A 25,060-nucleotide genomic window follows, 5' to 3' on the forward strand; every position below is an offset into this window, starting at 1 on the left:
GCTTGTGCTGTAGCTTGGTATAGAGGCTTGCTTTCTGTGTATATTGCATTAAAGCAGGAAGGTCAGATTAGAAGGGAGGTTAGTTAGCCTTGGCTAAATTGTCATAAAAATAAAAGCAATCCTATATTAACATTTTAGTAGGCTTTTAAAAAAGATTTGCTTATACTATATATTGAGTACACTGTCATTGTCTTCACACACAGCAGAAGAGAACATCAGATCCCATTACAAATGGTTGTGAGCCACCATGTGGTTGCTGGGATTTGAACTCAGGACCTCTGGAAGAGCAGACACTGAGCCATCTCCCCAGCCTTTCAGTGAGCTCTTTTATACAAGTTCACTTCTTGAATCATCTCTTCCCCTAACATGTTTACCTTTCCATATGTGCATTTTAAGAGTTAAATAATTTTATATTTAATAAACTTCAAGGTGGGTCTCACTATGTATGTAATTCTGCCTGTCTTGGAGCTATGTAATTAAGGTTTGCACAACAAAATCTGGTAAACATGGGCATTAACTCACGGGCTACAGAATTTAGCATAACAATACATATCAACGCAAGCCCCTGTGTAAGCCTACAGAAATTGGCGCCATGCCTTAGCTCAGATCAGGGTGATAGTGGTGAGATGGCTCTAGCTGGTAAAGGCTGTGGGAGCTGAGCCTGAGGATCTGAATTTGATCTCTGAGACCCTATCCTCCGACTTGTACTGTGTGGCACACGTTTCCTACAAATAAAATTTTTAACTCTGATAGCCTAATACATTAATAGTGAACGATTTCCTGCCTATCAACTGAGCAATTAATGAGAGATATTTAGAGTTAGCAATATCCTGAATTTCATTTAAGCTAGGGGTTGAGTTATGGTAGGCAAGTACCTTACCCCTAAGAATCTTTCTGAGTCTGAACATTTTTATGTAAACTACAATCTTGGGATGAAGCAGGAGAAGCCATATTGCTCATGGGTGGCAGCAGAAGGCTCTGTACTCCCTGACAGCTTGGTTTCCCTGACGACGTCTGTTGTGGCGACCAGCACGACCTCCTATTGGCTGCTGCAGAGCGTCTCGCGCTCCCGTCTACCGACTTCATTGGTCGACGCTCCACAGTCACGACGTGTCGTAAGTGAAGTGTCGCAACGCAGGGGTCTCCAGTGGCTGACGGTCCACGGGCGAGGAGGCAGCCGCCGTGATGGCGAGCGCTCCGGGGCCAGAGATCCGCGAGAAGTTCCAGGCGGCGCTGGCTCTGTCGCGGGTAGAACTGCACAAGAACCCGGAGAAGGAGCCGTACAAGTCCAAGTACGGCGCGCGCGTGCTGTTGGAGGAGGTGCGTGCGCTGCTGGGCCCGGCGCCGGAGGACGACGACGAGCGGGCTGCGGACGATGGGCCGGGGGACCAGGCCTTGGGCGCGGGCGAGCCCCGGGACGCCGAGGGCCCGGGAGCGCAGCGGGTGCTGCGCCTCGCGGTGGTCGAGTTCCACCTGGGCGTGAACCACATCGACACGGAGGAACTGTCTGCCGGCGAGGAGCATCTGGTCAGGTGCCTGTCGTTGCTGCGCCCCTACCGCCTGTCGCTCGGCTGTGTGTCTCTCTACATCCAGGCGCAGGTGAGATGCCGAGGTGGAGTTCTGTGTCCAAAAAGCTCCTCCTGGTTCCGCGTCTTTCAGTTGGTTTAGTCCCCAGCATCGCACAACCCAGGGCCTGTAATCCCAGTACTCGGGAAACTGCGGCAGGAGGATTGTTTTGAGTTCTTGGCTAGCCTGGGCTTCAGTATGAAGCTTAGTCCCTTTTAACACCTACCCACCATCTGCCTGCCAACTCCCTCTGAATGCTCGCTGCCCACTCCAGCCTCACTTGCTACTTTCCGTAGTCAGAACAGAAGCGTCCGAATCTGTGCTTTCTAACTCCGAGACCAGCTTAGTAACATTCTGTGAAGGAAAAAAAAAATCCAGCGTGATTCAAATGGAGTGAAAATGACAAGGGATGGCAAGAATAATCTGATCTTAAGGTTTTTTTTTTAAATGTCCAAGATCTTAAAAGTTTATTCTTTACCACATTCTCTTATTTGCTCAGCAAGGAATTCCTACCTTTTCCTCATACTGTGTATCAAGATCTTTTAATAACTAACTTTCCTTTCCTTTTTCCTTTCCTCTTTTTTTCCTTTTCCTTTCCTGTGTATAGACAAGAGTTTCTTGTCTCCAGTGCTAGGACCCCCCCCCCCCCTCATCTTTTTAGACAGTCTTGTTTTGTAGCCCAGGCTGACTTTTACCCATGTTCCTCCCACCTCAGCCTCCCTGTTGAGGTTATGGGAATAGGCCACCAGGACTAACTCTTGTGTAGACTAACTCTCTTTAGTCCAAACTGATCTCCCCTTCCATCCTTCACATGCTCATAAGTCTCAAGTGTGACTTTCTGCCTTGGAGACCATAACATTTCAAAATTCCAAAGTAGATAGGGTTTTCCAGGCCCTTGGATGCAGCTCAGCGGTACGGCATTTACCCAGCACTCTGGGTTTCATCGCCACACTACAGTACTGACTGACTCCCTTGTGCTAGGTTACTTTGTTAGGCTTTGTGCTGGCTGGTTTGGTGTGTCAGCTTGACACAGGCTGGAGTCAGCACAGAGAAAGGAGTTTGTTTCAGTTGAGGAAATGCCTCCATGAGATCCAGCTGTGGGGCATTTTCTCAATTAGTGATCAACGGGCGAGGGCCCCTTGTGGATGGTGCCATCCCTGGGCTGGTAGTCTTGGGTTCTATAAGAGAGTAGGCTGAGCAAGCCAGGGGAAGCAAGCCAGTAAGAAACATCCCTCCATGGCTTCTGCATCAGCTCCTGCTTCCTGACCTGCTTGATTGAGTTCCAGTTCTGACTTTTAGTGATGAACAGCAAAGTGGAAGTGTAAGCTGAATAAACCCTTTCCTCCCCAACTTGCTTCTTGATCATGATGTTTGTGCAGGAATAGAAACCCTGACTAAGGCAGGCTTATAGACGTTTTCATCCTACAGTCCAGATATGTGAACCAAGGAATATTTACAAAGATTGACTGTTGGGTAAGTAGGCCGTTCAGGAAAGTCTCAAGACATAGAAGAAAATTGTATGCTATATTCTTTTATTATGAATCAGTAAAATTAAAAGCCAAAGGGACTGGAGAGATGGCTAATCCATTAAGAGCACTGACTGTTCTTCTGAAGGTCCTGAGTTCAAATCCCAGCAACCGCATGGTGGCTCACAGCCATCTGTATCAAGATCTGACTCCCTCTTCTGGAGTGTCTGAAGACAGCTACAGTGTGCAATAAATAAATAAATCTTTAAAAAAAAATTAAAAGCCAAATAACAAGCACCTCCTGTCCCTTTTGCTCACTGCTTACAGCTCCAGTAGGTGGCACAGATAGGGATATTTTACATGTTTGTTTGTGAGCTAAAGACATTAGTAAGAGGTTCAGTTCAAGCAACACTTCAGCCTGATGGTGGCACACACCTTTAATCCCAGAACTTGGGATGCAGAGGCAGGAGGATCTCTGTCGGTCTGAGGCCAGTCTGATCTACATCATTTCAGAACAGCCAGAGCTACCCAGGGAAAAACGTTGTTTCAATAAATCGGAAAATAATAACCAGATTAACCCATTTCATCGATTCCTAAATTAAGCTTTAACCCTGTGTTGACTGATTTGGGATCAACCACGAGATGCCCCTTTTGCCATGCCAGGGAGGGTGTTTCCAAAGAGATTAACTCTGAGTATGGGCTCCTGCATCCGTTGATAATGCCAGCAAGAGCAGCATCTCCTTCTCCTGAGTGTGGATTCAGTGACACCAGCCACACTGCTCCTTCTGCAACACAATAAACTCTCTCTCCAAACTGGGAGCTCAAAGAAACCCTTAGTTTAAAAGTTGTTTTTGTGAAGATATTTAGGCATAGCAACAGAAAATCAAGTTTTTTGTTTGTTTGGATTTTTTTGTTTTTATTTTTATTTATTTATGTATTTATTTTGTTGTTTTGGATTTGGGTTTTTTTTTTTTGAGACAGGGTTTCTCTGAGTAACCCTGACTGTCCTGGAACTCACTCTGTAGACCAGGCTGGCCTGGAACTCAGAAATCCGCCTGCCTCTGCCTCCCAGAGTGCTAGGATTACAGGCGTGTGCCACCACTGCCTGGCTTGTTTTTGTTTTTTAAAGAAGTTTAAAACCTTTTGAGGTCTTGGAGAGATGACTTGGGTTAAAGGCGATTTTTGTTGTTGTTTTGTTTTTCGAGACAGGGTTTCTCTGTATAGCCCTGGCTGTCCTGGAACTCACTCTGTAGACCAGGCTGGCCTCGAACTCAGAAATCCACCTGCCTCTGCCTCCCAAGTGCTGGGATTAAAGGTGTGTGCTACCACTGCCTGGCTAAAGGCACTTTTTGCTAGCCCTGGCAACTTGAGTTTCATTTCCAGGACCCACGTGTTAAAATGAGAGACCCACGTGTATCCTCCACACGCACATCTCAGAATAAACACATGTTTGTATATACATATAGGACAAACACATATTAATGTACAGCTTTTTGAAGGGGTATCTGCAGTGTATACTGTATTTTATTGATTTTAAGATACATGCTTGACATCTTGGTGTACCTAAATAAGAGTATCTCAAGGTGGGACTGGAGAGATAGTGTAGTAGTTAAGATCACTGGCTGCTCTGCCAGAGATTAAGGGTTGGAGTCCCAGCGCCCACATGGAGGCCTACGGCCATCTGTAACTCCAGCAGGTCCCAAACTCTCTTTGGCCTCTGTCTTAGTCAGGGTTTCTATTCCTGCACAACATCATGACCAAGAAGCAAGTTGGGGAGGAAAGGGTTTATTAAGCTTACACTTCCATGTTGCAGTTCATCACTAAAGGAAGTCAGGACTGGAACTCAAGCAGGTCAGGAAGCAGGAGCTGATGCAGAGGCCACGGAGGAATGTTTCTTACTGGCTTGCTTTCCCTGACTTGCTCAGCCTGCTCTCTTATAGAACCCAAAAGCACCAGCCCAAAGGTAGTACCACCCACAAGGGGCCCTCCCCCTTGATCACTAATTGAGAAAATGCCCCACAGCTGGATCTCATGGAGGCACTTCCCCAACTAAAGCTCCTTTCTCTGTGGTAACTCCAGCCTGTGTCAAGTTGACACACAAAACTAGCCAGTACAATTGACCCCTTGTCAACTTGACACACAAACACATCACTATTAAGCCTCAACCCTTACTTTCTTATTCATCCCCAAGATCTAAATTACTTTAAAAGTCCATTCACCTTAAAATGTCCAATATCTTTAAAATTCAAAGTCTTTTAAAAATTCAAAGTCTCTTAACTGTGGCCTCCACTAAAGTACTTTCTTCCTTCAAGAGGGAAACATATCAGGGCACAGTCACAACCAAAAGCAAAACTCAAACTCCAATGGTTCAATGTCTGGGATCCAACTCACAATCTTCTGGGCTCCTCCAAGGGCTTGGGTCACTTCTCCAGCTCTGCCCTTTGTAGCACACAGCTTGTCTTCTAGGCTCCAGCTGCCTGTACTCCACTGCTGCTGCTGCTCTTGGTGGTCATCGCATGGTACTGGCATCTCCAAAACGCTGCTATCTTCCACTGTAATTGGGCTTCACCAATAGCCTCTCATAGGCTCTCTTCATGGTGACAAGCCTCTGCTCCTATGCATGACCCCTTCAAGTCCTGGGCCACCAATGGCCTTCTGTGGCCTCTCACTGTGCCAAGAGCCTTAGCTGCTCTTGTGACCCCTTCATGCCTTCAAAACCAGTACCATCTGGGTGATTCTTACACAGTACCAAGTCCACCCACAGCACAAAATACAACTGTGGTTATCTCTGGAACACACTCTCTGTGCTCTCAGAAAACACTTCCAAGAAGATTTCATCTCAGTGATGCTAGTCTCTTCTTAAGCACCGCTAATTTCTTAGCTCCAGCTAACCAGCATCAATAGTCTCAGTAACATAAAGGTTTGCTTTAGTGGTTCTGGTATCTTGTTACTCACAGCTGATTCTTCAGCCCCAGCTAACCAAAACTACAGAATCTTCACAATCAAAACATGGTCACTGTAAGGGTCTTTAATCTTCCTCTGAAATTTCACAAGCCAGGCCTCCATCTTTTGTACTGTTCTTAACATTGTCTTCCAAGCTCCTACAGAACTTTCCACAGCTTTTCTAGCTCAAAGTTCCAAAGTCCTTCCACAATCCTCCCCAAAACATGGTCAGGTTGTTACAGGAATACCCTATTACGCTGGTACCAATTTTTGTCTTAGTCAGGGTTTCTATTCCTGCACAATATCATGACCAAAAAGCAAGTTGGGAAGGAAAGGGTTTATTGAGCTTACACTTCCATGTTGCAGTTCATCACAAAAGGAAGTCAGGACTGGAACTCAAGCAGGTCAGGAAGCAGGAGCTGATGCAGAGGCCATGGAGGGATGTTTCTTACTGGCTTGCTTCCCCTGGCTTGCTCAGCCTGCTCTCTTATAGAACCCATGAATACCAGCCCAGGGATGGTACCACCCACAAGGGGCCCTCCCCACCTGATCACTAATTGAGAAAATGTGCCACAGCTGGATCTCATGGAGGCACTTCCCCAACTGAAGCTCCTTTCTCTGTGATAACTCCAGCCTGTGTCAAGTTGACACACAAGACTAGCCAGTACAGCCTCCACAGATACTACACACACGTGTTACACAGACATACATGTGGGCAAAATACTTATAAAATAGTAACTAAGCATTAGAAATAAATAAGTAGCATTGTATGCATATATAGTGCTTGTATACCTAAGCGCTAAGTTCAACAAACAAGAAAAGTAAATATAAGGTAAATGTTATTCTTAGGGTGCATAGAGCAGGTGACACACTCCTTTAATCACAGCAACCAGGAAACAGGTGGACCTCTGAGTCCTAGGTCAGCCTGGTCTATACAACAGGATTCAGAATAGGCAGGGCTATGTAGTGAGACCCTGTTTCGAAACAAATCTAAAAGATGCATATACACACACAGACACACACACCTCATAAGATATATCAGTAGTATTCCTGTACTTAAGTCGTAGCTTGTTAAAATAGTTCTAGAAGTTTAACATTAATACCAGCACCATTAGGAATAATAGAACTAATGATTTAAGAAGAGAATCTCTTACATCTATTCAGATCTGAGGTGGCCATTATCCTGGCATTCATTTCTAGGTCCATCTCAGGGAGTGTGTGTAACTGTGACCAAAGTTCCTGACATGCATAAATACTGAAAGGGAGGGATGGTCTGTTTCAGGTTTAGTCTAGGTTGGCTGGGCCACATTGACTGTGGCTGTAGTTGCCTGACAGAGCGGGAAGCAACATGTGAAAACCAAGAGGGCCACGTTAACAAAAGCCCACTGCCATTTCACTAGGAAACACTGACACACCCTCGTTGGATGCATCCAGTTACCGAGTTTCCTTTCTTTGATTTCTAGAATAACCTGGGCATCTTGTGGTCTGAAAGGGAAGAGATTGAAACCGCCCGGACCTACCTGGAGTCATCAGAAGCACTGTACAATCAGTACATGAAAGAGGTGTGTTCTATAAAGGGTGTTTTGCAGAGAAAAGCGTAGATTTGGATTAAAACTAGTCAAGACCTGGTGGACTGTGGAGGTGGCTCCATTTATAACGCGCTTGCCGTTCGAGCATGAAGACCTGAGTTTGCCCCCAGGAGCCTTATCTAGGAGCTGGGTTAGGTGGTGCACACTTGACATGCCAGTGCTGAGTCAGGTGACGATGGAGCTCGGGGGACGGCCAGCCTAGTCTGCTCAGCACATCCCGAGGCAGCGAGAGACCCTGGCCCAGGAAACACAGCAAGGCGTTGGCTCCTGAGGGCCAAGCACATGCACGCATGCGTGTACGTGGCAGGTTCCTATTCATGATATTAATGCCATTTATCAATATACCCAGAATTTCTCTCTAGAGGTGTCTGACATTACTACTGCATATTGAAGACAGCTTCTTAAAACTAATCCTCCTGTACAATATAATGGCAAAGATAGTCTTAAGATAATCATAAAGGAAATATTCTAATGTTACCCAAGTAGACCATTTGAATATTTTTGTATTAATTTGTTCTAGATGTATTCCTTTTGTGTGTGTGAGTGGTTGCTGCATGTATATCTGTACACTACTTACATACATTCCTTGCCCTTGGAGGTCAGAAGAGGGCAGCAGATTTCTTGGAACTGGTTACAGATAGTTTTGAAACCACTGTTTGGGTGCTGGGAACCAAACCCAGCCAGACCCTCTACAAGAACGGCCAGTACTGTGAACCACTGAGCCGTCTCCAGCTCACTCTTGTATTTAGACTACAAAGTTTATTCTGTTTTTACTAAAGATAGCGGTGCTTTGAGGGGAACCAACTATACCTGCACAACACATCTGAAATCTTGGTGGCTGTGGTGTGATATCAGAAGCACCCAAAAGATTTGTTAAGCCTCAGTAGGCCGTGGAGGCTCCTGTAATCCCAGCGACTTGGAAATTTAAGGGAGGAGGAGCTTAAGTTGAAGACCAGCTATGCCTCACAGCAAGACTATCTTAAACCACTGAGCAGTGGTGGCACACGCCTTAAATCCCAGTACTTGGGAGGCAGGCAGATTTCTGAGTTGGAGGAGAGCCTGGTCTATAGAGTGAGTTCCAGGACAGCCAGGGCTACACAGAGAAACCCTGTCTCGAAAAACAAAAACAAAACAAAACAAAACAAAAAAATCCTGTCCTAAACCAAGCCTAAAGCCTCAGTAGACCCTGCTTCAGGCTTTTCTACAGCAGTTCTGCTGGCTGAGAACTTGCTTTGCAAGTCACATTTATGCTGCTGTTGTGATTACTGTGTTCTGGGAGCCCCACTTCAGGGGACCCTGTTCTGAGAACTCTGCATCAGGGCTGTGTGAAACCACACTTTCAGAGGCTCTGCAGAATTTAGATGGGAATTCTCACTTCAGGAGCCACAAACCACTCAGCCACCATCTGTCTCTGCTCCTCTTCTCCAGAAAAGAAATTATCATGTACAGTATTTTTCTTTGAATTATCACAGTTGCAGTTACTGGTTTTACAAACCCATTAATAATATGCTAATTTTTTTTGTTTGAGACAAGTTTCACTGTGTAGCCAGAATTGTTCTCAAACTCATGATCCTCCTGTCTCCAGCTTGGGAATGGTTAGTAAGGTACTATTTCTGCCTAAGAGACAGAGTCTTAGACGTCAGCAGTGCTTTATTTTATAAACAGTATTTAGAGTATTTACAGACACTCTTTATCAGTGTTTATAAGTAATAACTCCTTTAACCATAACTTGATAAAGTAGGCACTGTCTGTCCTGACTTAGTGCACACCTGTGAATCGGTTCATCCTCACTGTCAGCCATGTAGGAGGGTTAAGACCAACCTGGGTTACACAAGAACCTGTTCCCGTCTCAGAAACAAACAAAGCGCAACAGGGAGCTGCTCTTCAGTTAAGAGCAGGATCGATGGGCTGATCGAAGGGCTGGGGAGAAGGCTCAGTGGTTAAGAGTATATTAACTCTTCCAGAGGACCAGGTGTTCAATCCCTGGCATGCACATGGAGGCTCACAACTGCTCCTAAGTCTTGTGGCATCTGATGCTCTCTCTGGTATCCTCAGGCCCCAGCCCCAGAGGTGGGCACAGACATCAATGTACATAAAATGACTTAAAAAGCAGAGTGACTGAGCAATATACATGAAATGACACATTGCTTAATTCCTGTTAGCTAGAAGGGGAAAGCCTATTGAGTGACCCCGCCGCCTCTGTCTGCCTTAGCATATCATCCCTAAGGCAGTACAGGAGGGAGGACCCGCCCTCCATCCTCAGAGCTCTCGTCTGTGGCAGCTCTGTGTTAGTTATGTCTCCGTTTCAGTTAGGGCGACAGAGGGTGGCATCCCTCAGCAGTGAACAAATACCACCTTACATTCTGATGGGTCAGAGCGTAAGATCACATTCTGTACAGAAACTATTTTTTGTCCTTGGGAACTTGATGAATTCAATTAAAGCAAGGATGGGGCCTCAGGAAATAGACTATTAGGTAGCATATCCTAGGCTTTGGGCTCATTCCCAAGCACCACAGAAGCTATAGCAAGGACAAACTTGTGCTGGGACTGTCCTCACAAAGGGTCAACATTTGTGCCCACACAGAAGCCTTCCTGTTGTGTAATGGGTTTGTGCATAGTCAGTAATTCTGTCACCCTGAAGCCTTATGAGGGATGTGCTATGATTGACACATTTTCATAGGAATCAGGATGAGGAATCAGCATAAGAGATTGGCTCCTAACACAAGCATTGGGACCCCTGCTTCCTACTTAGTTATTGGAAAAGTAATGTTAACACTTAATATATCTGACTTTGAGGCCAGCCTCGCCTACAGAGTGAGTTCTAAGACAACCAGGCTACACAGAGAACAAAAGAAAGAAAAAGAAAGGAAGGAAGGAAGGGAGGGAGGGAGGGAGGGAGGGAGGGAAGGAAAGGAAAGGAAAGGAAAGGAAGGAAGGAAGGAAGGAAGGAAGGAAGGAAGGAAGGAAGGAAAAAGAAAGAAAGAAAGAAAGAAAGAAAGAAAGAAAGAAAGAAAGAAAGGAAGGAAGGAAGGAAGGAAGGAAGGAAGGAAGGAAGGAAGGAAGGAAGGAAGGAAGGAAGGAAGGAAGGAAGGAAGGAAAGAAAGAAGAAAGAAAGAAAGAAAGAAAGAAAGAAAACACTTTCCTTGTTTCCCTAAACTGATTTTCATTAGTATTAACAGTTTAAATACTATTGCCCAAGAAGATATTAATTACTATTTTTGTGCTTTTATAGATTTCCTGTTTTATTTCATTTACTTGTGTGTACACCACATTATACTTGTGTGGTTGGTTTTTTTCCCACCATGTGGGCTCTAGGGATCAAACTCAGGTGGCCAGGCTTGCCAGTAAGGTGTTTGTGAGTCTATTTTAGATGGGGTTTTTATTTTGTTTTGTTTTGAGATTAGAATTACATCATTTCTTCCTCCAAAATTATGTAGGCTTTTTTGTTTTGTTTTGTTTTTTGTTTTATTTGTGTGTTTGTTTTTTAGATAGTTTTTTTTTTTAATAGTCTTGGCTGTAGACCAGGCTGGTCTCAAACTCACAGAGATCTGCCTCTCAAGTGCTGGCAGTAAAAGCACCATTGCCTGGCTTATGTAGGTTTTTAATAGAGCCTTTTTAGTAGACAAAGCAATATGCAAAATACTTAATTTTTCAACTAAAGCCAGGTATGATGGCTCACACCTGTAACTTTGGCACTCAGAATATTGGGACAGAAGTATTGATGGGAGTTTCAGGCTACCCTGGACTACATAGTGAGTAGTTCTAGGCTAGCTTGAGCTGTAGAGTGAGAGAGACCCTATCTTTTTAAAGATTGATTTATTTGCTTATTTGTTTATTCATTTATTTTTATGTATATTGATGTTTTGCCTGCATTTTTGTGAGGGGTTGCAGGTCACCTAGAACTGGAGTTAGGGACAGTTTTGAGCTGTGGGTGCTGGGAATTGAACCTGGATCCTCTGGAAGAGCAGCCAGTGTTCCTAACCTCTGAGCCACCTCTCCAGCTCTGAGACCCTATCTTAAAAAAAAAAAATCAACTCCCTGTCTATAGTTTCAGGAAAGAGGACTGTGAATTTGAGGCTAGCCTGAGTTGCAGAGTCACATGGTAAAGCTGTCTCAGATAGAGACAAAGGTCCTTTCTCCAGTCCCTCCAGAAGGGAGCGCTTAGTGTTTGTGTTTGAAGTTATAAAGAGCTGTGTTCTTTAACCACAGATCGGGAGCCCGCCTCTTGACCCAACTGAGCATTTTCTTCCTGAAGAAGAGAAACTTACTGAACAAGAGAGATCAAAAAGGTCAGTCTTCACCGAGACCACAGGAGTACCTCTTAGTCTCACTAGTGCTTGCTCAAGAACACACACTTGGGGCTGGAGAGATGGCTCAGGGGTTAAGAGCACTGGCTGCTCTTGCAGAGGACCCAGGTTCAATCCCAGCTCTCACATGGTGGCTGGAAACCACTTGTGACTCTGGCTCTAGGGGATTATGCTATCACTGGCTTCTGCTGACATCTATAAACATGTGGCATTCACACATATAAACACACACGAAGCCGGGGCGGTGGTGGCGCACGCCTGTAATCCCAGAACTCTGGGAGGCAGAGGCAGGTGGATTTCTGAGTTTGAGGCCAACCTGGTCTACAGAGTGAGTTCCAGGACAGCCAGGGCTACACAGAGAAACCCTGTCTCGAAAAAACCAAATCCAAAACACAAAAAACCCAAAACAAACAAAAAAAACCCCATACATGATAAATAGACTAATTATTTAAACTGTTAAGATAAACCAGTTTCTTAACTTGATGTAAATCAAAATTGATGTAAATTAAAATTAAATAAATAAATAAAAAAGAATGCACACATGACGTCTGCCACTTCCCAGTGCTCCTCCAGGATACAGTGTAGATTCTTATGTGCATAAAACCTCCATTTGTCGCTTACAAGTTACACGACTTTGTACAAGCCTAAGACTCAATTTCCTTGATTGTCAGATCTAAGGGCCATGCGCAACTCAAATATATATGAAATTTTCTTATAAATTGTAAACCATTATGCAGATGTCAATTTTTTTTCTTTACAGATTTGAGAAGGTTTATACTCATAACCTGTATTACCTGGCCCAAGTCTACCAGCACATGGAAATGTTCGAGAAGGCTGCTCATTATTGCCACAGCACGCTGAAGCGCCAGCTTGAGCACAATGCCTACCATCCCCTGGAGTGGGCCGTCAACGCCGCAACCCTGTCCCAGTTCTACATCAATAAGGTCAGTGCCCACAGCTGTTCTCCAGCAGCCCCGATGGTGCCCACGTGGGGCCGGGGCCAACAGTGCTGCCAGGACAGGCGGCTGGCGTCCTGTTGCTGAGAGCTGGGTGGAGACGGCAGCCAGCGCTCGGATGCTCTCATGCTTGGAATCCTTAAGAAAATTATGGTTTTATTTATCATTGAGAATTTCATGCAGTATTTTAGTCATGAGCCCTCCCCTCCCCCTCCACTTGAATCTTTAACTGCTGATTTTTGTCTTGTCCCTACTTATTGCTAGCCCTCAAAGGACAGGTTACCTAACAGCGGTTCCGTTCTGTGTCAGCACACGGTCATTTCACTTCTGGGATGTCTTACCTTCAATTGCAGATTTTTATCTTGCTGCAGATAAAACTTTATCTTCATGTAATGCTAATCTTACAACTATGAGAATTTGTCTGAGGAAGTTGGCAGTTAAATGTGGGCTTTGATAAAAGCATGTGGTGTGTTTCCGTTACTTTTCAGAATTAGCTACTCTCTAATAATCAGTTTTGGTGTTAAAAATATGTGCTAAATTGTAGAGTTCCAGGTTTTATGACAGACTTCTGAACTGTCCCACAGGGACAGATTAGAGCACAGTAGCTGCTTATCCAGATCACTTAGTCATGTGTTGTATGACTACCTCCATCTGTTTTCCAGGACTTTAGTCTCTATTTCTAAAATCCTTTGTTTTTCTCTGTGTGTGTGTATGTGATGGAGGGGACAAGGTGTCACTGTATAGCCCTGCCTGGCCAAACTGGTTATCTATAGACCAGAGTGGCCTTGAACCCTAAGAGGTCTGTGTGCCTCTGCCTCCCAGTGCTGTGAGTAACGTCATGTCCCATGCCAGCAGTGTGGCTCTAATTCCTAAAGCTCTGACATTAGGTAATTCTCAGCTCACCAGCATCGCTTCCCTCTCTCTCCCCTATAAGGCCTGCGCCTTCCCCTAAGCCTTTCCCGCACTAAGCCTTACTTTGTTAGTTGGTTCTGCAAATGTACCCTGTGTTTAAGGTATATCCCACAGAGTGTCACTCAGAATAACTTTTAGCAGGAGAGAAAGGACAGCGGTGATTGCAGAATCGCTTCTGGGAGTTTGGTCTAAGATCAAGCGTGTAAGTCAGGCTTTCGGTATTCAGTCACACCGAGCTCCTGTAACTCCATCTTGGTCATCACCAAGAGGCCCCCCACTGGCCCCCTCCCTGTAGCTGTTGGGCCCCCCTTGTTTGTTTTGTTTAGCAACTTTAAATGTCCTTGTTCAGTATGACTTTAATTAACACCTAAAACTCCATTGATATTTGTAGTACAGAAATGTCTAGATACTGAACATGTGACTTTGAAGTTGCTAAACATTACCTTTGTGGAGCATGGGATAATTTTCATGAGCCCCTTCCTGTAACCCATATCTTTTGGGTTTTCCCACATCACAACCAGCTAAGTTTTGTTACAAAAAGAGAGCTTAGAGCCATGTTTGACAGTGATGCAGGTATTGTTACCACCTATTCTGTTTCAGTTTTGACAAGTCCCACAGTAACCAGCTACCCAAAGGGCCCAAGGCATTCTGTCTTCAGCAGTGGCTGCTCATAGACAATCTGGACAGAGCCAAAGGGTATCGATGGTTAAGACCCTGTATAGTGCCAAGTAATATTACTTCAGGTGACCTCTGACTATCTTTATCTTGGGATTTCATATTGATACTTGGAGGCGTGGCTACTGTTGGCCTGTTGATGCTCATGGTACCCGGCTGTTCTCAAGGATAACTCTGAATTCAGTGTGAAGGAGAGAATTATTGCTATTGAAGTTCTACCAAATTAGTCTTTCAGGCTCACTGATAGGAAGCAGACATTCTCTCTAATGAGGGCAGCTTCCATCTGTAGGTAGACCTCATTCTGCTGGGAGATCCTGTGTGTTCAGGACAGATGGCAAGTGTTTGGGCTTCACACAGAGATGCTCTCAGAGTGCTTCAGACACTTGCTGGACCTAGATTTGAATCATGAGTTCTTCAAAAGTATTGGCAAAATAGTTCCAGAAAGTTTATCTTAGAAATCTGATGACTTGAAAATGTGGGTAGCTTCATTCTCTTGTCTCCTCTAAGGGTTATAGAAGACTATAGGATTCTCTTCCTAGTTTTTGTCTGAGTGGTAGAGGTAGAAAAAGGATCTCTAAACCGCAAATGAGTCCACAGTCCTCTGACAGAGTGTAATGGTCGAAGAATGGACTGTGTGTAGGACTTCAGCTATTGAGGCTGAACCTGAGGGTGTGGCGAGCAGATGCAGTACAGGATGCCTGTGTTCCTGTCACAGTGCAGAGCACTGGGACTGAGTGACTGTCAGTCCTCAGCCACCTTCCCACCTGTTTGGACCAGTATTAGGAGTGTGGGACACTGTTAGTGTATTCTCTGGGGTAGCTTTAAAACAAAACAAAAAACTAGATAATTTCCATCATAACTCTATAAGACCCCTTTAGTGGGGAACTTTTCCTGATAGTGTAGCTTTCCCCATATTAATAGATACTGCTAGTTGTAGACAAGGCTTTGCCGTAGTTACATTTGTCCTTGCTTATTTTCTCAACAGCTCTGTTTTATGGAAGCCAGACATTGCCTGTCAGCTGCTAATGTTATTTTTGGTCAAACTGGAAAAATCCCAGCTACAGAAGACAGTAAGTTTGCATGCATGTTTTGTGAGATGGTTTCTCTCTCAGGCTAGCATGCTTCCTTTGGCCTGTAACTCACAATCCTCCTGCCTTAACTTCCTGAGGACTCAGTCACAGATGGACGCAACACCCAGGTCACTGTGTTCTTTTTTTTTTTTATTTATTTATTATATGTAAGTACACTGTAGCTGTCTTCAGCTGCCATTAGAGGGTGTCAGATCTCTTTACGGATGGTTGCGAGCCACCATGTGGATGCTGGGATTTGAACTCATGACCTTTGGAAGAGCAGTTGGTGCTCTTACCAGCTGAGCCAACTCTCCAGCCCGGTCACTGTGTTCTTAAAACCTTTCTGGAGTTCAGAAACTCTGTTACCTCTTTTTAGATTGGTTTCTTTTATTTTATGTGAGTATGTGTGCCACATGTGTGCATGGTGCCTGCAGAGGTCAGAAGAGGGTTCTCATTCCACAGTACTGAAGTTGGCCCCCCTTGTTTGTTTTGTTTAGCAACTTTAAATTCCTTGTTCAGTATGATTTTAATTAACACCTAAAACTCCATTGATATTTGTAGTACAGAAATGTCTAGATACTGAACATGTGACTTTGAAGTTGCTAAACATTACCTTTGTGGAGCATGGGATAATTCTCATGAGCCCCTTCCTGTAACCCATATCTTTTGGGTTTTCCCACATCGCAACCAGCTAAGTTCTGTTACAAAAAGAGAGCAGACGTGAGCCACGGTGTGGTGTAGCTGCTGGGAACAGAACCAGGGTCCTCTGCAAAAGCAGCAAGAGCTCTTAACCTGGAAGCTGTCTCTCCAGCCCTCAAATCTGAACTGATTTAAGCTTTAGAAAAGCTGTAAGAATACAATTACAATATGCCGCCCCCTAAATCCACTGCTGTTTTTTGTTTGTTTGTTTGGGCTTTTGGTTGTTTGGTCTTGGTTTGGTTTGGTTTTTTAAAGATAGGGTTTCTCTGTGTAGCCTTGATTGTCGTGGAACTCATTCTTTAGCCCAGGCTGGCCTTGAACTCACCTACCTGTCTCCTGAGTGCTGGAAGTGAAGGCTCGCGCCACTGCTGACCGCCTCACTGTTGGTAATGCTTGTGACTTTGTACTCATTTTTCTTTCTGACCTAAAGAAGGTTTTATGCACCAGGCGGTGGTGGCGCACCCCTGTAATCCCAGCACTCTGGGAGGCAGAGGCAGGCGGATTTCTGAGTTCGAGGCCAGCCTGGTCTACAGAGTGAGTTCCAGGACAGCCACAGCTACACAGGGAAACCCTGTCTCAAAAAAAAAAAGAAAAAGAAAAAACAAATCAAAAAAAAAAAAAAAAGGTTTATGCATTAGGATTTTTTACAGCTGTAATACTTCAGTGCATTTTTTCCTAAAAATGAGAATATCTTTAGCTAGGCATACTGACTCATGTCTGGAATTTCAGCACCCCAGAGGCTGAGGGAGGAGGAGTGCCACAAATCTTAGGCCAGCCTGGGCTATGTTTCAACTTTCAGATCAACCTAAACAATAAAGTAAGACCCTCCCCCCCCTCCCCCCCACCCAGGATAGTGAGCAGGTCAGGTCCAGGAAATGTAACTGCAAGCCATCCTGGTGCAATGTATATTGTGGTCTTATCAGTAGTCCTCTGGGGTCCTTTGTTGGATGTTTATCTAGTGCTAGATTATACAGCTCAGGGTTGTGTGTTGACTTTTGCCATGACTGACATTTTGGTCTGTATACTGTTTACATAAAGCTGTCTTCTCACCCTGTCTTTCTTGGAGGGGTTCGGCAAGTAAGGCAAGCCTACTGATCCATAGCACAGAGCCGGGAGGTGCGGGAGCAAAGGGAGAGATGGAAGCGGCCATGGCTGCCACACACGTCTGTCACACAGGGTGCTGTGCACGTGGCATTTGTCAAAATAACCAGGCAGCTTCTGTTTAAAATATTTTAAATTGTATAAACTGTTTGACCTAGTAAATTCCATTTCTAGAGATTGGTCTAGATTCTATACAGATGTATTTACAGAGATCTGTAGCCTAGAATTGTTCATAATAGAGTTAGAAATAGCATATCCCCTCTGCTGGAAGGATGACTGAACAGGACATATCTGCTTGGTGGTATGTAATAGTGTATTAAAAACAAGGCTTAGGAGTTGATGAATATATATTAATCTTATTTTCTTCATAATGTATGAAGAAAAGCTACTGAAAGTGAAATACAAGTGATGGTAGTTTTTAACCTGCAGATAAGACATAAGAAAACCAGGGAAACCCTGAGATTTCACCTCACACCAGTCAGAATGGCTAAGGTTAAAAACTCAGGATACAGCAGGTGTTGGCGAGGATGTGGAGAAAGAGGAACACTCCTTCACTGCCGGTGGGGTTGTAAGATGGTACAACCACTTTGGAAATCAGTCTGGCGGTTCCTCAGAAAACTGGACATGACACTTCCGGAGGACCCTGCTATACCTCTCCTGGGCATATACCCAAAGGATTCCCCAGCATGCAATAAAGACACATGCTCCATTATGTTCATAGCAGCCTTATTTATAATAGCCAGAAGCTGGAAAGAACCCAGATGTCCCTCAATGGAGGAATGGATACAGAAAATGTGGTATATTTACACAATGGAATACTACTCAGCAATTAAAAACAATGAATTCACGAAATTTTTAGGCAAATGGTTGGATCTGGAAAATATCATCCTAAGTGAGGTAACCCACTCACAAAAGAATACACATGGAATGCAGTCACTGATAAGTGGATATTAATTAGACTAGAAGCTCTGAATACCCAAGGCACAATTAGCATAACAAATGACTCCCATGAAGAAGTTAAGGAGAGGGCCCTGATCCTGGAAAGGCCTGATCCAGCATTGTAGGGGAATACCAGGACAGAGAAAAAGGAGAGAGGTGATTGGAGAATGGGTGGAGAAAAGAAGGTTTATGTGACATATGGGGAGGGAGGAACTGGGAAAGCATGTGGAATGTAAACAATATAGAAAATAAAAATATATATAAAAAAAAAAGAAAACCAGGGAGCCTCTGCAGCCGCCCGGCACCGAGTGCCTCACGGCCGGGGTCTGGGTAGACCCTGCTTAGCAAGGGCTCGCCGCTGTGTAGTCGGGAAGAGCTCAGAGGACAGGGCCCAGTGCAGACGACATGACCGTGACCTGCAGTTCTGTGTGGTTTTAGCTCCTGAGGTTGAAGGAGACGTGCCGGAACTCTACCATCAAAGGAAGGGAGAAATAGCAAGATGCTGGATCAAGTACTGCCTGACCCTGATGCAGAACGCACAGCTTTCCATGCAGGTATGCACTGCAGCTGCAGTGGGGCCAGCGTAGCAGGCTCACTGTGCGGCTTGCTGTTTTGAGTTTTACGTGTGTGTGTGTGTGTGTGTGTGTGTGTGTGTGTGTACACGTGTACACGTGTACACGTGTACACGTAGAAGCATGTGAGTGTTCGGGTGCCTGTGTGTATATGCAGGTTTGCCTGTGAAACACAGAGGACAGCCCTGAGGTTTTGAGACAGTCTGTCACTGGACCTGGGGCTTGGTGACTAGGCTGGCCGGACTAGCTCAGCAAGCCCATGGGATGCACTTGGCTTATAAGTGCTTGGCACCGTGCTCATCGTGTCTGTATAGGTCCTGGGGATCTAGCTGGGGTCCTCGTGCGTATAGCTGGCCCTCTTTTGACGCAGCTCTCTCTCCAGCCCTACTCGGATTTTTTCATTGTAATGGTCTCTCTGTAGTCTAAGACCAGTCCTTCCTCAGCCTCTTTATCCTCGTCCCTCAGTCTCCGATGCTGGGATAATGAGTGTGCACTGCACCTGGTAAGGCCCATACAGAACACCACCTTGTTCTGAACACTTTCTTAGCGAAGCTGTAAGGACTATGGGCGATGGGGTCAGCAGCATATCCTGAGTGTGCGTAATTGTCCCAGGAAAGAGTGGTTATTTTTAAAACCAATTATTGAGTGAACAGTTTTTTTATCCTCCACAGATACTCTCTTGTTCCTTCAACTTCATACTCTTAAGTTATTTAAATTCTATTTTGTAAGCTGGGCATGGTAGCACATGCCACTACTCAGGAGGCAGAAGCAGGAAGATCTCTCTGAGTTCAGGGCCAGCCTGATCTATAGAGCGAGTTCCAGGACAGCCAGGGCTACATAGAGAAAGCCTGTTTCTAAAAGACAAAGCAAAACAAAAACCAACCAAACAGAACTGAATAGGGGCTGAAGAGATTGCTCAGGGTTAAAAGCATTGGGCACTCTGCCAGAGGATGGGGATTCAGCATTCACACAGTGGCTTACAACCAAATGTATCTCAGTTCCACGGGATCCAACATCATCTTCTGGCCTTTGCAGATACCAGGCACCAACCTGGTACACAAATATCTATGCACATAAAATAAAAAATAATTTTAAAAAGAAAGGAAGAAAGAGAAGATGGGACGTGGTGTGGTAGCACAAGCCTTTAAACTCAGAGAAGATGGGACGTGGTGTGGTAGCACAAGCCTTTAAACTCAGAGAAGATGGGACGTGGTGTGGTAGCACAAGCCTTTAAACTCAGAATGCACGCGGCTCCTCCTTGCTGAGCTTGTGCTGTGACCCTGTCTGGAGACAGGCTCTCTCTAGCACTGCTGCAGACTGGTCCAGACTGGCCTCAGACCTGCAGTGCGCCTCCAGCCTCAACCCTCCTACTGCTAGGATCACACAGTGGACCACCACACGGCCTAATTAGTGTTAGGTTGCAGGTCCTTAAGGTAGGGACCTCACTCGTTTACATCTTTGCCTTTTGGGCTGACAAAATCTTAAAGGTTCAAGACATGGCCAGTGCAGCAGTTAAGTGTAGCTGTAGAAGCAGCCACAGTCAGGAGCGCGGCTCCAGCGCTGGGGTAAGCACAGCTCTGCAGCTCTGTGTTTCCGCTCCTTAATGTCTCTATGCTGACGTTTCCTCACAAGCAAAACAGATGATAATAGCTACTTAATTCTGTTGTTATGTGGTTAACACATAAAGGCCCCAGAAAGTACCTAACCAGGACGAGTGAGTTGGCTCAGCAAGTAAAGAGGCTTGCCACCAAGTCTTGAAGACCAGAGTTTGATCCTCAGGACCCATGTTACAGTAGAAGGAAAGAGCCAGCTCCTGCAAGATGTCCTCACATGTGCCATGCATGTACACGCACATACATATAAATCTATCTGAAATATACTGAGTCCTTATTGAACGTTAACTCTGTCTTCATCATTCTTACTAATCTATGTGGGACCCTAATTTCTAGCCACCAAGAAAAAAAATAAATTACCTATTTAAAAATAGAAAATAAAGTTTTCTATTTTTGTGCTTTTCTTTTTTCTTTGTGTACATAGAAATATAATAATTATAATTGTAAATAATATAGAACTTATAAAGCTGTAAAAATAATAAACCCAGAAGCCTAAGTTTGAGAAAAGATCATTTTGGGAAAAGAACATAAAGATAGGACATTCTGTGGACTGAAGATGTCACTCAGATGATAGTGTGCCCATGACAAAACCATGGGTTCAGTCTCCAGCACTGCATAAATACGGTGTGGTGGTGCGGGCCTGTAATCCCAGCTCTCAAAGGAAGGCAGAAATACTGGGAATTCAGAGCCATCCTTGGTTTTTTAACAAGTTTCAGGCCAAATTACACTGTAGGAGCCCTTACTCAAGAGACTTGAGAGGGTGTAGGTGCAGTAAGGAGGAGAGGACAAAAGGACCGAAGATGCCTGGTGCCAGGTGGGTGGCATGTGGGTAGAATCCTGGCACTCAGGCTGTGAGTTAAACCCAACCTGGGGCTCTCTGAGCACCTGGACACATGGCATTCATGTGCGCGCACGCACACACACACACACACACACACACACACAAGTACTTTGGGGAGAAAAAAGGTTTTCAGATCTCCATGGGCCCATGGTGTGGCTCCTTAGGGGACACTCACCTATCATGTTCAGAAAAGATCATAACCTGCTTCAGCCACGATGCACTCTCATTATTTTTGATCTTTTATAGATATTAAATTTAGTTGATTTATTTCTTTAGTGTGTATATCGTACATGCATGTCACATGTGGGAGGTCAAAGACAACTTTAAGTTCACTGTTCCTCTCTTCTACCATGAGGGTTCTGGGGAGCAACCTCAGGTTGTCAGGATCGGTGGCAGATACCACCATATAGGATATGCTGGCCTGGCGCGCCCTGTGGGACCCTCTCCTCAGCCTGCAGTCCTCCTGTGATGGCTTAGCTAGGAGAACTAAAATTACAGATGGGAGCTGGCCACCTCATGTTAACCTTAGGTTGACAATTTGTTTGGAACCACCAGTGTAGACCAGGCTGGCTTTGAACTCACAGAGGCCTGCCTGCCTGCCTTGGCTTCCTGAGTTTTTGTTGTTATATTTTAAGATTTACTTTATTTTATGTATATGAGGAGCTTTGTCTGTATACTATATGTGTGCCTGGTGCCCAAGCAAGTTAAGAGAAGGCAGATCCTCTGGAATTTAGAGATGGCTGTGAGCCTCAGTGCCGGGAACTGAGCAAGGGTCTTCTGCGAAAGACCCATCTCTCCAGCCCCAACTCTGTTCTTTGAGACTGGGCCTTGCTGGGTATCTGCAGCCAGCTTTGAAGCATGCTGTTTAGCCCAGGCTAGTCCATTCTGCAATCCTCCTGCCTCTTCCTCCTAAACGCTGGGATTATAGGTGTGTCTGGAGATGAGTACCCTGCTTCACTGTGGCCTCACCTTTTCATTTAGGACAACATAGGAGAGCTTGATCTTGACAAGCAGTCGGAGCTCAGAGCTTTAAGGAAGAAAGAACTGGATGAGGAGGAGAGCGTCAGGAAAAGGGCTGTGCAGTTCGGAACTGGCGAGCTGTGCGATGCCATCTCTGCCGTGGAGGAGAAAGTGAGATACTTGAGACCCTTGGATTTTGAAGAAGCCAGGGAACTTTTCTTGCTGGGTCAGCACTATGTGCATGAGGCCAAAGAGTTCTTCCAGATCGATGGGTATGTTACCGACCACATTGAAGTTGTCCAGGACCACAGCGCTCTGTTCAAGGTGCTCGCATTCTTTGAGGCAGACATGGAGAGGCGGTGCAAGATGCACAAGCGCAGGATAGCCATGCTAGAGCCCCTGACTGTGGACCTGAACCCACAGTACTACCTGTTGGTCAACAGGCAGATTCAGTTTGAAATTGCACACGCTTACTATGACATGATGGACTTGAAGGTCGCCATTGCCGACAAGCTCAGGGATCCAGACTCACACATTGTCAAAAAAATAAATAGCCTGAATAAGTCCGCGCTCAAGTACTACCAGCTCTTCCTAGACTCCCTGAGAGACCCAAACAAAGTCTTTCCTGAGCACATCGGGGAGGATGTCCTCCGCCCTGCCATGTTAGCTAAATTCCGGGTAGCTCGTCTGTACGGCAAAATCATCACTGCAGATCCCAAGAAAGAGCTAGAGAATTTGGCAACATCTTTGGAACATTACAAATTCATTGTTGATTACTGTGAAACTCACCCCGAAGCTGCCCAGGAAATTGAGGTTGAGTTAGAACTTAGTAAAGAGATGGTCAGTCTTCTCCCAACAAAAATGGAGCGGTTCAGAGCCAAGATGGCCCTGACTTAAGCCTTGATCCAAAGGAAAGGAAACATGCAGCCTGAAGCCACTCCCCTCCCCCATAGCAAATGAGGCCCAGCCCCACCATTACCTTCATGTCACCTTCACGCTGGGGCCAGAGGGGTGCACTCTGAGCTCCAGAAGCAGTCAGGTACCCGAGCCCCTGCTAGGACCTTAAGCACCATAAATTAATAATGTATACCTAATTATGTAAGTTGCCTTGCTCAAGTGACAGGTATTTTGCATTTTTGATCACTTGTTTTCCTGGTTAAGCATCTCCTGCCTTGAGTTCTAAATATTAAGTCCTTGTTGACAGTACTTGTTAGATTTCATACTAGGAACAACACTGGGTAATGTGCCTGGTAGGAGAGCCTGTACTGTGTTAAATGGAAGACAGTCACTTCAGACTGTCATTCTTTGTAAAATACTTTCTTAAACTCCAACATAAATCTTTCCCTTTTGAAAATACTAAAAATTTAATGTTGCAGAATGGCTTATCTTAATTATAGGACTGAAGGCCTTGCACATAATAAATTTACTTGTTTCAACTAGTAAATGCTTTTATTACCCATTTTTTTCTTGTAAGAATGGTTCTTTAAAAAAAGATGTGTGTGTGTGTGTGTGTGTGTATGTGTGTGTACCAAATGCGTCTGTGAATCATGTGCCTGCAGTGACTATGGAGGCCAGGAGAGGACATGAGATTCCTCTGGGACTGGAGGCACAGGCAGCTGTGACTGCCATGTGGGTACTGGGGACCAGACCCTGGTCCTCTGGAAAAGGAGCCAGTTCTTAGCCATTAAGCCATCTTTCCAACCTATTTTCTTGTAAAAATTGGTCTTATTTTTGACACTTTAAAGGTATTGCCTTATTCTGAGCCAGAGAATAATATTTTAATGTTTTTATTAGCATATGTTAATTATTCATAGTTGATTTCACGTTGGCATTTTTATACACATATATAATGCATTTCAATCACACTGGTCCTGTTACCCTCTCCTGTACCCTTCCCGTGTCCCCAGTCCCCTTCCTCAGAGAAGAATAGTTCTCTAGTAAGGCTGCACAGTGAGGCAATATCAAAATAGGAAACCTTGCCGGGAGGGCTGCCGCACTCCTTTAATTCCAGAACTTAGAGGCAGAGACATGCGAACCTCTGAGTTTGAGGTTAGCCTGGTCAATACCAGCCTTCAAAGCGGAGGAAGCTTTGTAGGTTGAGGACAGTTTACATTTTATTCCTAAGGCTCAATGGTTCCTAGAATTTTAGCAAGGTGACCGGCCAATCTGATTAGATTTGTTTTTTGTTGTTGTGTTGTTGTTGTTGTTGTTTTGAGACAGTTTTTCTCTGTGTAGCCCTGACTTTCCTACAGCTCATTCTATAGACCAGGCTGTCCTTGAACTCACAAAGAACTGCCTGTTTCTGTCTCCATGTGCTGGGATTGAAGGTGTATACCACCTCATGGCTCTGATTAGAGATTTTAGGAGATGAGCTGCTGGGGGCCGGGAGCATGGCCCAGTTGATAGGTGCTTACCCAGAGGCCTGAGTTCAATCCCAGCACCACAGAAACTCGACACGGTGCTACTTCCCCGTGTTCTCGGTGCTGAGGAGGCAGGAGGAGCATGCGTTTGAGCTCTCTTAGCTACCCGCCCGCTGCTGTGAGGCCAGCCTGGGCTATGCGAGGCCCTCTCTGGAAGAGCCAGAAGGAGCAAGGACCTAGCTTCTGTGTGTGTGTGTGTGGGGGGGGGGGGGGAATGGGTTGATAACGGTTGAGCCAAGTCAGAGACAAGGCAGCTTGGACCAGGGTGGTGGGGTAGGGAAGTCACCCTCTGGTTTTAAAGCGGAAGCAACGGGCCCTGCTAAAGGATTTTAAGGGGGGAGAATCAAAAGTCACAGTGGAGGAAGCACACAGGCAGAGAGTGTTTTAAGTGAGGCCTGTAGGGTTAGAAGCAAGAGTTCTGTTTAGGTCAT

General features: G+C 45.2%; 1 protein-coding gene and 1 long non-coding RNA gene across 2 annotated transcripts in view; one reads left to right on the forward strand and one right to left on the reverse strand.

The window, feature by feature from the left end:
- Positions 1 to 1,124: 1,124 nt before the first annotated feature.
- On the forward strand, positions 1,125 to 23,668 carry Kifbp (kinesin family binding protein). Its single transcript, XM_052164646.1, has 7 exons — positions 1,125 to 1,599; positions 7,439 to 7,537; positions 11,774 to 11,853; positions 12,632 to 12,815; positions 15,400 to 15,484; positions 18,662 to 18,777; positions 22,231 to 23,668. The coding sequence occupies exons 1-7, from the start codon at positions 1,186 to 1,188 to the stop codon at positions 23,104 to 23,106; spliced, it is 1,854 nt and encodes a 617-aa protein (XP_052020606.1). The 5' UTR covers positions 1,125 to 1,185; the 3' UTR covers positions 23,107 to 23,668.
- LOC127670249 (uncharacterized) overlaps positions 1,593 to 25,060 on the reverse strand; it is a 30,917-nt gene continuing 7,449 nt past the window's right edge. Inside the window, exon 3 of the long non-coding RNA XR_007974493.1 lies at positions 1,593 to 1,920. This is a non-coding gene — a long non-coding RNA (uncharacterized LOC127670249). The remainder of the gene's footprint in view (positions 1,921 to 25,060) is intronic.

The sequence above is a fragment of the Apodemus sylvaticus genome, chromosome 19 (assembly GCF_947179515.1).
Source record: "Apodemus sylvaticus chromosome 19, mApoSyl1.1, whole genome shotgun sequence".
NCBI classification, from domain to species: domain Eukaryota; kingdom Metazoa; phylum Chordata; class Mammalia; order Rodentia; family Muridae; genus Apodemus; species Apodemus sylvaticus.

Bases quoted from the DNA above. Each gene is read 5' to 3' on its own strand.
- Kifbp (XM_052164646.1), top strand. From the start codon at position 1,186: ATGGCGAGCGCTCCGGGGCCAGAGATCCGCGAGAAGTTCCAGGCGGCG. The intron at 15,485-18,661 runs GTAAGTTTGCAT...GTGTGGTTTTAG, and splicing joins AATCCCAGCTACAGAAGACA to CTCCTGAGGTTGAAGGAGAC. The intron at 18,778-22,230 runs GTATGCACTGCA...CTTTTCATTTAG, and splicing joins ACGCACAGCTTTCCATGCAG to GACAACATAGGAGAGCTTGA.